This window comes from Alexandromys fortis, unplaced genomic scaffold (genome assembly GCF_014885135.2).
Source record: "Alexandromys fortis isolate MF-2015 unplaced genomic scaffold, M_Fortis_MF-2015_v1.1 scaffold_208, whole genome shotgun sequence".
Taxonomy (NCBI): domain Eukaryota; kingdom Metazoa; phylum Chordata; class Mammalia; order Rodentia; family Cricetidae; genus Alexandromys; species Alexandromys fortis.
In genome coordinates, this window is record NW_026068082.1 from 1,693,702 (window position 1) to 1,705,904 (window position 12,203).

General features: G+C 48.5%; 1 protein-coding gene across 1 annotated transcript in view; it reads right to left on the reverse strand.

Annotated features, from left to right (window-relative positions):
* Prmt8 (protein arginine methyltransferase 8) overlaps positions 1-12,203 on the reverse strand; it is an 82,877-nt gene that overhangs the window by 41,591 nt on the left and 29,083 nt on the right. The window contains exon 2 of the mRNA XM_050122008.1: positions 6,971-7,156. Coding sequence (XP_049977965.1) covers positions 6,971-7,156 — 186 coding nt within the window. The remainder of the gene's footprint in view (positions 1-6,970; positions 7,157-12,203) is intronic.

Below are 12,203 nucleotides of genomic sequence, written 5' to 3' on the forward strand. Positions count from 1 at the left end.
ATATCAGTCTAGATTAGTGTTATTAATTTAACTGGTCTGAAACCTAACTTTTGATCTACACACAGGAAACTTACAGCCAGAAGATCAGAACGCAGGGTAATCTTGAGTGGAAAGGGCTTTGCTGAAGGGATCACTTGCCCATCTCAAGTTACTACAGAAGAGCCTCGGCAAAAGCAGCACGGGCTGGTACAAAAGCCAACACAGAGACCAAAGGAATAGAATAGAGAACCCAGAAATCCATGAAGAGCAACAAAGTGAGGAAAGGTATCTGTTGGAGAGAAGACAGCTTCTCAGCAGACAGTGCTAGGAAAACTGGCTATCCGCATGCAGATGAGGGTAACTGATCTCTATCTCTCACCCTATACAAAATCTAACTAAAACGGGTCATTGATCTTCATGGGCAAGATCTGAGCTTGGAAAAGGACGTTTGATGAATAGACATGGGCAAGGACTTTCTGAACAGGGACTCAATAACTCAGAAACAGTAATAAAAAATTGACAAATGGAATTGCGTGAAATGAGAAGGCTTCTCCCAGCCAAGGAAGCAGTAGAGTGGAAGGGAACTTTTGCCAGCTATACATCTGGCAGGAAATTAATATTCAGAATCTATAAATAGCTACAGAAACCAAGAGAACAAATAATCCAATCAATAAATGGGCAAATGAGCTGAACAGATACTTCTCAAAGAAGAAAGACAAAATGTCCAATAAATTCAAGGCCAAAAAAAGTAATGAACGTTCTTAGTCATCAGGGAAATGCAAAATTATGTTCAAAGTCTCTCACCCCAGTCAGCATGGCTATTGTCAAGAAAACAAACAAACAACAACAAGACGCTGGCGAAGGTGAGGAGAACCCATTGGTGGAGTGGACAGCAGTATTGTCACCAGTCATTGGGACAGAGAGTCCTCCAAACCCTGCAAGTAAAACTGCCATGCGATCCTGCCACCCACGCCTGACCATGTACCTACACAATGGGGCCGTACTCACGCACAAACGAGAAGAAAGTGCACCCCATGAGAGAAACTGGAAGGACCCTGAGATCATCACGCTAAGCGCAATAAGCAGATTCAGAAAGTGGTATGTTCTTTCATGCGTAGAATCCTGTTATTTATAAAAGTGTAGAAGAAAAAAGGGGTGGTTTGGGATCGAGGGGGCACTGAAAGATCATCAGGGTAAATGATATTAAAATGAGCAGTATTCAGTATGAAATTGTCACAGTGAAATCAGTTACTTTATACAGGTAATGCATGCCACTAAATTAAAAACTTTCGGCTCTGATGGTTTTCTTTACTATTTGATTTCTCTTTAGTTGACCGGCTCTCATCTATATCATTTCCTTTCTTTGACTTGAGCTTTATGTGTTCTTAACTCTCTAGTTTTGTAAGGTGAAAGTTTTGCTTTTCTGTTTTGGTGTTTGTGTTTTTACTTTTGTCCCTAATAGAAGCATTTGAAGTTATAAATCTCCTTCTAAATCAGTGCTTCTCAACCTTCCTGACTCTGTGACCCTTTAATACAGTTCCTGCTGTCGTGGTGACCCTTGCTACTTCATAGCTGTAATTTCAGTACTGTTAATAATTGTAATGTAAATAGCTGATATGCAGGACAGCTGATATGTGACCCTCAAAGGGGCCGCGACCCACAGGTTGAGAACCACTGTAAATATGCCTTACACTGCATCCTACAGGTTTTGATGTGTTGGGCTCTTAGAGCCGCATAGTCTGGAATGCTTTCTAAGTCCACTCATGTTTTCTTCTCAGGCATGGGCTATAAGAAAGAATATTTGATTTCCAACCATTTGAGACTTCTGGATAAACTGCTTAGGTTTTTAATTTTGATTGTTCCGGTGCTGGCATTAAATCTCGGGTCTCACACAGGTTAGATCACTACTCAACACTGGCTTTTTCTAGTCCTTTTCCTCCACACCGTTTATCCCGAGGCAAAATCTCACCAGCTTGTGTAGGTTGCCCTGGGACTCACTGTAGCCCCGGGCTGGTCTTGAACTTTTGATCCTCCTGCCTGAGCCTCCTGAGTAGGCACGATGTTAGGTGGAAACTTCCAGGCCTGTCTCTCATTCGCTTTAACGAGCACACTGTGTGATCTCAGTCTTCTGCACTGAGGTTTGTTGAGTGATGGTGCTGTTTGGACCCTGGGGGTCTCCAAACCCTCCAGCCTTGGTCCCAGGCCTGTGGTAGTAGGGGAGGCAGTGGAACCTTTAATAGGTGGAACCTAGTATAAGGAATGTGGATCATCAAGGGTGTGCCTGGAAGGGACTATTTGAGACTTCTACCCCTTCCTAGTTCTTCACTTTCAGGCCGCTCTGAGGCCACCATGATTACTGCCTCCTGGGGAGGCCCAAATTCTTGGACCACAAATCTGTGATCAGAACGTCTAAATCTGAGCCCAAACCAAGATGTCCTCTTGTAAACCGATTTTCTCGGGCATTTTGTCACAGTAATGGAAAGCTAATGAACCCTGCACAGGACCCACCTCAATAACTGTTTCCACATGCAGCTTGTGGCTGCAGCTTGGGCATGCAGTACTCTGTGAGTGATACATTAGGCCAGATTGTTTGTGGAACGCCAACTTCCTCCATCCTCACTGGTTTTTAAATATATTGGTGTTCTCCATTACCAAGAGAAGCCTACGACCAGCCATGTGTCCTTGTGTCTGTTTACTCCTGCTGGTCTCCATCCATACTTTCAGAGCTCCAGGTACCATGGTAATATGCCCCCTTAACCAGGCTGCACGGCAGCTCCTAGAATCCTTTTCCTTGTGCTTCTAGCTACAGTGGATCAAAGAGAAGATTCTCTTGAGACCTGGAAGGTGAAAAGGAATGGAGAACTACTCTGAAGGCCAGCTTCCACTTCCCCTGCTGCCCCAGTGCTGGTGGCTTTCAATGTTAAAAAGGTGCGAGTGTGGATGAGTTCCTGTCTGGCTTTTACTTTGAGAATGAGCAAATCCTTTCTCTTCGGGAGATCCCTAGATCCCAGTGCCACAAGCATGCAACAGGCGAGGGCAGGCCGCACATGCTCGAGCAACCAGAAGACAGAAATACAGAGCATATGACCATTGCACGCAGATGCCGGAGCCTCAACCACTGCACCCGCACCCCACCTCCACGGTGGCTAAGCTCTCTGACACAGCCTGCCATCGAGTGTCTGGTGCCTCCGCATCCTCATCTGTGGGATAATGCCATAACAGCACCTACTTCTAGGGCTGGTGTGATGGTTAAGCAAATGAAGAAAATTGTACAAGTGTCAGCGCGAGGCTAATGGGGAAAGTCGGCTTCCCCAGCAAGGTACCTAGCAGACCTTGTAGAAGGTGCTCAGCACACATATGCTGGCCGGCTGACAGGCCACACAGGCAGGCACCCTCTGATTAGCAGACAGATGTTGAGATTCAACTGCCTCTTGGGGACCTGGAGACTGCCCTCTCTTTTGAAGGCCCCAGGAAGCCCACAGCAGCCACTCTGGGTTCTGCCTGAAGGTCATGGTCACCTTCTCCTGGCCTTGTCCTCTTGCATCCTCTCTAGGTGAAGCCATGGATGGAAAGACCATATATATATATATATGTGTGTGTGTGTGTGTGTGTGTGTGTGTGTGTGTGTGTGTGTGTGTGTGTCTTGCCTAGCCCCCTTCCTTCTACCCATCTTGTCTATATTTATAGAATAACCTCACTCTGCCCATCCACTCATACTGTGATTCAGCCAAGCTCTCAGACCGCCATTGTCTCAGTAGCCTATTGATGGCCAGGGGACCACCGCACGGCCAGTTTACCCACTCTGGATATCTGAGGTCCTGTCTAGAACATCCAGGCAGAGCATCTTTGTGAGAGTTTTAGTGATGAGCAGGTCCCTGCTGCTAAGTCACAAGAGGTAAGGAAGTGTCTCTCTGCACAGAGCGCCTCATTCCACCCATCCATGCCCCTATCTCCTTTCATATTCAGTGATCCTGGAGACAGTCACAGGGGTGAAGGCCACACATCTAGTCACACCTGTATTAAAAGACCAGTATGTTACCCTAGTTGGGTCTAGAGGTGGCCTGCAGCAGCAACAGGAGGGACTGAAGATAGGTGTGCAGAAGCACTTCCCCATGAGAAGGTTGCTAAGGCAGCGGGGTAGAGGTGTTACCTGTGACTTGCAGACCCTTTAGTCTGCACTGTGGCACAAATAAATTTAGGTTTTTGTTTTTTCTTTTTTGTTGTTGTTAAAACACCTGACTGAGAGTATCTAGTCTGGTATTTAGTTGCTGGCTTTCTCCCAAGCAGAGTCCAGGCCAATCTTTCACCCTCACGTGTCAGTCACGAGGCTGCTCCCCATCAACAAACTAAGCAGAACCAGGCTAGGAAGCACTTGGGAGGTTGAAGCAAGAGGGCTGCCACAAGTTCAAGGCCAACCTGGCTACATAGTGAAACCCCATTCCAAAATGCATACACACAGACACAAACATACACACACACGCACACACACACACACACTCAAAGCCTTGACAACTGCAAGCCCCAGGTCACAGTGTGTGTGTGTGTGTGGGGGGGGGGACAGGGATGTCAACTCCTGAAAGAATTACAGAGACCAAAAATAGCCCAGGAAAGCTTCACTGTAGGCAGCTATGGGCCTGGGGCTGGCCCCGGAACTCAGAGGAGATGCAGGGAAGACTGTCCCCAGTGCGCTTGGTTTCCAGTGGGTGAGCTACAGGCAGGCCCAGCCATTTGGGGTTCTGGATATGGTTCCCAAGTGTGCTGGTTTGAATGAGGATGGCCCCATAGGTTCATGTATTTAAAAGTTTGATTCCCAGTTGGTGGAATGTTTAGGAAGGTTTAGGAAATGGGGCCTTGTAGGAAAAAATTTGTCATGGGGGTGGAATTTGAGGCTTCAAAAACTCCTGCCAGGTTTAGTTTCATTCTCTCTCTCTCTCTCTCTCTCTCTCTCTCTCTCTCTCTCACACACACACACACACACACACACACACACACACACACCATGCCTGCCTGCCTGCCTGCCTGCTGCTGTGCTTCCAACCGTGATGATCATGGACTAACCCTCTGAAACCGTAAGCAATCCCCAATTAAATGCTTTCTGCGGTAAGTTACCTTGGTCATGGTGTCTCTCCACAGCCATAGTATAGTCACTAAAACATACAAGGGTCATCCCAGAAGGGAAACCAAAACTACAGGCCCTTAGAGCCCACCACATGGGTGTACCCGTTCTCTAGGGTGGATGTTGTCACGTTGTCACGGTTCCTTCTGCTGCATAGAGTCTGCACAGCGTTAGCACGGGTTAATGCTGGACAGGAATCCGGACCAAGGATGGTGCGAGGGAGCACCCACATTCCTGAGCAGGCATCTGGCCCCTCCGGGACCAGGGCCCTTGGTAAAGAATCCTGTCTCAACTCCTCCCTCCAACAGGCCCAAGCTCACCATTTATGCAGAGGGCAACACAGAGAACCTCCAACCTCCCTAGACTAGGCAAGGCAGAGGCCTGGATCTAAAAGAGGGAATGAGAAGCCTCTTCACCTTTACCTTCTGCCTGCACAAAGACCGCCCACCAAGGATGCAACAGAAACAGGTGAGTCCACTCAACCCTTAAGATTTCTGTGAGGGTCAGGGAGTACAGAGGAAGGAAACATTTTAAAAGGTGTGTGACGGGGCAGTTAGTAATGAAGTCCGTGTGCCAAAATGGGGAAGGTTGAATTCCTAGATGTTTTTGCTAGCCTCATGCAGAACAAGGCTAGGATGAGGGCTGGGCTGGTTGCTAAGGCCCTGGATCACCTGTGACCTTAATAGCAGTAGCAGCATAAGGCTAATCAGAGAAGCAAATGAGCCAATAATCCAAACTGCTTGGAACAACACCCAGTACACAATAAGCATTTCACAACTCAAAACCGCTGACTGCCGATATTAAAAACCTCCCTGGCAGCAGCCTGGCAATTTGGATGGAGGCAGACCTTCCGCATGGTCTCATCGCCAGGGAGCCACAGGAGCTGGTTTGCAAAGACATCCTCACAGCCGGGAGCCTCAGTCGGTAAACATCGCCTCCTTCCCCAGGACTTTCTTCCCTGTGTTTAGGGATGATGGGGATATCCTTCTCATGGGTTCTTACTAGGATCAAATGAAAATGGCATGTCGGTCACAACTAGAACCATGCCCAGCACTTGGCAAGTGGAAGCCCACACATTGCTTTGGGGGCAGTTTGGGACAATGCTAGGGAATTATATAATGAGGTGTGGCATGAGTTCCGTCCTGTACCCACAATAGCCACGAGGTTTGCTTCTGTTTGGGGGCTGACACAAGGCTTCTCTGTTGGGAAGGGGGCTGAGTATTCACCTGAGAACTGCAAAAATGGAATCAGAGTGTCAGAGGTGGGGGGGTCCTGTCTATAAGATCTCACCCCGGTTCTTTCCCTGGAGATGCCCCTTGGATAAATTAATTAATGGGCATCACGGCCTCCAGGAGTCCAGGATCGCCTCAGTGCATCGGCTGCAAGTACTTCGACTCCTTGTCAGCATCAGTGATGTGCAGGCCACCCAGGACTGGCGGTTAGAGACGGACCCAGGGCCAGAAGATTAAATATAAGCTCAAAGCACCCCATGGTAGCCCCACCCCCAACTTGCTGCCATTCATTTTGCATAGCAGTTCACTTTGTAACTCAGTCTGACCAGGGGCCCGCTATGTAGTCCAGGCTGGTCTCGAACCCTCAACAGTCCTCTGAGCTCCCCTCAGGCTCTCAAGTGCTGGGATTATAGGTGGAGTGCACAAACACCACTTTTACCTACTCACCTGCTCCAGGCCCTGGCTTGGCCATGGCTGTCCCAAAGGGAACCACACAAGGGGGAGAGGTAAGGGTTCAGGGGCACCAGAGGGATTCACTTTGAGGTGGGAGAGAGCTGGACATACATTCTTTATCACCTCTGAGAACAAGAATGAAATGACAGGGCCACACCTGTCCCGCTGGTCCCCAACCTGAGTGTGTTACCTCGTGGATCCCAAAGTGAGCATACGAATCAAAATAGTAATCCCTTGACGTCATCTCCTCGGGGTTCAGCAGCTTGGACATCTTGCCCCGCCCTGGGCAGCTGGGCTGTGTGGACACATGGTGGACGCATTGCACAGGCTTGGCTGGGATGACAGGCTGCGGGGGCTGAGAGGGGGCACTGCTCACCTAAAGGGAGAGAAGGGACCCAAGTTAGTTCTGCCTCCGAGATTTCTTTTTTTCTTTATTGTTTGTATTGAGCCATAGCTGTATATTTTCCTCCACTCTCCCTCTTCTTCTCTCCTCCCCTTCTACCCTCTCCCAAGGTCCCCATACTCCCAATTTACTCAGGAGATCTTGTCTTTTTCTACTTCCCATGTACATTAGATCCGTGTATGTCTCTCTTAGGGTCCTCTTTGTTGTCTAGGTTCTCTGGGATTGTAAACCGTAGGCTTGTTTTTCTTTGCTTTATGTCTAAAAGCCACTTCTGAATGAGCACATATATTTTCTCTCTGGGTCTGGGTTACCTCACTCAATATGATGTTTTCTAGATCCATCCATTTGCCTATAAATTTCAAGATTCCAGGATTCCATCCCAATTCCTGGCTGTGTGACCTTGGGATTGTGTGTACCACCACCATGTCTCTGTTCTTTCCTTGATAAATACAGGGCGTAATGAAAGCCCCCAAGGAGCCATTGAGATAGCTCAGTGCATGAACGCCTGTCAGGGAAGCATGAACCCAATCCCCAGTGTAGTGGCATTTCATCTGTATTTTAATAAATAAAGCTTGCCTGAAGATCAGAAAAGTAAAACAGCCACACTGGCCAGCCTTATAGACCAGGCAGCCATGACACACACCTTTAATCCCAGTAGCTACACTAGTTGCCATAGAAACCAGAAGGTAGTGATACATGCCCTTAATCCAAGAACTAGAGAGGATTATTAAACGGGAAGAGACAACTCTCAGTCTCACTCTGAGGTTTCCTAGAGGCAGGATTGCCATTTTCGGACTGAGGTTGAGGTAAGAGTCAGTGGCTGGTTGCTTTGCCTTTTCTGGTCTTCAAGTTGAACCCCAATATCTGTCTGTGAGTTTTTATTAATCATGCTTCCTCCTAGCACCCATGTAAAAATCCAGGCATAATCCTAGCACTGGGGAGGTGGAGACAGGGGGATCCCTGAATCGCTGGCCAGACGGTGTAGCCTAATGGGTGAACCCTGGCACCCAGTAAGAGACCCTGCCTCAAAATAACAAAGTAGATGACCCCTGAGGAATAACACAAGGTTGACCTCTGGGATCCAAATATATGTGCACATATATGTACAGACAGACACACACACACACACATACACACACACACAGAAAGAGAGACCTCTGCAAGAGTCAAGGCATTAACGCCAGTTTCTCTCAGTACTAGATAACCACGTGGTGTACCTATAATAAAGGCTTCTTTATTGTTGCTACTATCATTACTACCATCTGGATCATACAGATTATATACACATATAATATCCTTGTCCTGTCTTCATTTGCCTCTCCATGAGCTAGGTCAACTCAGACTTACAGTCAAGGGAAAAGGTAGCCCCTGGGACAGAGCAGATGGGGAAATACAAGTGATGCCTTCCCTCCCTCCTACCTCAGGCACAGCCTCAAGACCACCCTGTGTCTGAAACTAGATAGGAATGAGCTGCAAGGGGCAAGAGGTGCATCCCGGCTGCTGCCCCTAGAAAACAGCAGACTTCCCAGTTTAGCAACACAGGCCTTCGGGTCGAGGAGGGGCCAGGCTGGCTGGCGAGTGGGGCTGCCTCATCAAAATGCTGCAGGTGCACCCACCCTCTGCTTGGGATGTTGGTCACGGTCTCTGGGAGGCTAAAAATAGACTGTGTCAATCGCAAACTCCCGTGCCGGCTGCAGAGTCACCTCCAGAGCTGAAGACGCCTGTGCACACAGTTGACCCCAGTGTTGACTCCATTTAAATACATTAAGGAGAGAAAAACTCTTAGCTGGTGCAGGAACTTGTGTGACAAGGTAAGGGGGCTTCCAGCTCCCTCCAGCTATCATTCAACTCTCAGTCCAAGGACTGGTCTTCCTTGGAACTCCCTGGTTTTCTGTCCTCAACAGTCAACTTGTGAGGTAACTTCCACATGTCACACATTGCACAAGGCAAAGGGATGGACGACCTGACCAAGGACAAGAGAAGGGCATTGAATAAATAGCCCGTAAGTCACGAGGAAAAGGGGGTGATAATGGCTGGTGCTTTGTCCCAGAGGCCACTCCTCAGTCCAGCTCAGTCTTCTGCAAAGTAGACTTGGACTCTGACCCTGGACTGACAGGCCTGCTCTTCTCACAGTGGCCTTGAACTCACACACACTAAGCTAAGGAGAGTTGCTTTGAATTCTAGAGACAGCCGCTGAAGGCCTGCTGCTGAGAGGCCCTGTGTAGAAGAAATAATCCTGAGGGGAAGAATCCCCCAGAGACTCCGCTTCCTAGACCTCTAGCAACCTCACCAGAAGCTACAATAAAACACACGTTACAAAAGAGAGTCAGACATCAAGAGGTGAATTCCCTTCAACTGCGAGTCAAGGAATCCTAGCAGAGCTGCCATGCCATGAGCGTGAGCTTTGTCGATGGATTTTGAAAGGTAGAGGCGGCAGGAGGGAATTCTAAGAGGAAGGGGTGCTTTGAGCAGAGAGGACAGGGGGTGGGAAGGTTGTGAACTTGATAGAGGAGAACATGCTGAGACAGCAGAGGGTTCGGCTGAGAGAAGGTCATGATCAGGCTAAGAGGGCAGAGCTAACTACCGCAGACAATAGACAGGTGTGCCCTGGGTACCCAGGGCCCCGAGTTTGAACACTGATTTTGGAAACTGAATGTGAGCACAGAGTATAGAAGGGGCGAAGAAGAAAGGGGTGTCCATGGGGGAATTTAAGAGACTATGTTCAAAGTCTAGTCAAGAAATAATGAGCCCCAGAGCCCCCGGGGTGCTGGAGGGGCTGCCTGCCAGCGCAGCACAGAAATAGAACCTATGGGGTTGGCAGCTGGCAGAACACGGGGGGACGAGGGAGAAGCTGGAATCTGAGACGCTGTCCGCGTCTCAAGCCTGGGTGAGGAGGAAAATAGCGGTGACGTTAACAGAAATCAGCACATCAGCGGGAAGCGCAAGCTGGGGTGGGGGATGATGAACCTCAGTTGGGATATGTGGAGTTTGAAATGCCATCGAGCCCTGTAGGAAAAGATGTCCAGCAAGCAGATACGGAGGCAGTTCCCGTCAATAAACACCTTCACGAGGCTGAAAGGCACACCCCAACACATGTGGCAAGGGGAGGTTAAGTGTGCTCACGAAGCCAGGGCTGACAAACCAGGGACTTCACACCCCGGCTTAATGGGGATGAGGCGACGATTTCTCATCCCCAAAAACCAATGGCGAATTGACACTCAGCATAAATGTTTGCCTCACTGGAGATCAGATAAACTTGAAATAGAACAAAACCTTATCCCTCAAAATGATGAGTCTCTTCATTTGTGAGATTAGGAGGGGCAGGGGAAGGGAGTGGGGAAGAGGAGAGGAGGTACTTTCGCCCAAGTCTTGTGGAAATGTAGTTAAGTCAAGACTTTTTTAGAAAGCAGTTTGGTAAAAATTTATTAAGAGCATTAAAAAGCACAAATCCTTTAACCCACAATTGCTTTCTTTAAATTTAACATCAGGAGAGGGCCATTTATCGTCCTAAGTACATAGCTCTGTGAATTTCATGATGACCAAAAACCAACAGTCAATTTTGATGGCTCACAAGACAAAATTGATTACAGCCTATGGTGAGCACCTTGTCATAGAATGCTATGCAGCCCTTAAAAATGGAGGAAAAGTCTTTAAGACCACAAGCATGTGAGCACATTAAACCGTTGATAGAGCAGGACACACAGGACTGTAGACTGTGTGCTTGTGTCTTAATTAAAATCTCTTCTTGCTGGTGCATGAAGAGAGGAGATTCAGGGAAGGCACCAGAATTGGCAGCGATTATCCCTGGGTATTGGGTCGTGAATAATTAATTCTTTCTGGCGCCACTTTTGTGAAGAGCAAAAGCTAATATTGCAAAAGAGTATGGAATGCAACTCCAAACCCCTGGAGGGAAACTGAGGCCGGGACTCTGTCTTTAGAACCATCCGAAGGATGGAGTGAAGAAAGGGCTTGTGAAGGAGAGACCACAGTGGAAGAATGGTGGATATGCCTGGGAGAAAAGTCACATTAACCACCTTTTGAGAACCTGAGTGGGCTTGGAGGGCCCAGGGGGTTGACATAGGAACAGGGATATAGTGGAGAGGGAAGATGTGTCTTCAGACTGCCCTTCTTCTGGGACATGTGACCCAGGCATTGACTTCAGGGAGGGGACTTTAAGGCAAAGTCTTTCTTCCTGCAGCCTGGCCAAGGCCTTTATCTACCAGGTAATGACAACGAGCTCGGAAAGCAGCCTAGAGTCTCCCCCCTCCAAAAAAAAAACCCTCAAGGATCCCCTATACATCCAGATGCCACTGATATTGACTCTATTTAAATACAGTTAAAAGAGAGACCATTCCTAGGCTTTTCAAGCATCATGCCAGGTCAAGGTCCTCTGGGTCTCTTCCCAACAGCCAAGTGTATGTCAGATGCCACCAGGGCACTCGTGAGACACAGGGATGCAAGAGTCAGGGGAAGCAAATAAGACGAAGAGGTGACATTAGCCCTGGTTCTGAAGACTGCCAGCCTCCTGCCCAGGAGAGCGGCATTCTGCCAACGACCCACAAAGTGTGCCCTCTCCCAGGGAAGCTGAGGGTGAGCAGGCAGTATGGGGTGATGCTTCGCCTTCCACAGTTATCTGACGAGCTATGGGGCACTGTATATGTGCTAGGAAGGAAACATGAGACAGAGGGGTCCGTGGGGGAATGCAGAAACCACTCTAGGAAGACGGGTCAGCCACAAATGAGGGCTCTCTCTCTCTGGGAATCTGGCCAGGGAGCTGGCTCAGTTGCCTGCCCACGTGCCTCTGGAAACACTTGAGGAATATAGGCCTCCAGTCCTGGTGGTCACTTCTATAAGGTCAGAAGGTCTGACTCCTTTCTAGGAAGGAGGTGACAGGGAAGTCTTCCAATGTTTTAGTAGCAAACATGCCTAAGAAGTCAGGAAGAGGGTTAGCGGGTACATTGGGTGTGGAGCCCAAATAAACCCCAACTTCATCACCTTTGTCCTCCAGAGCTGTGCCCAC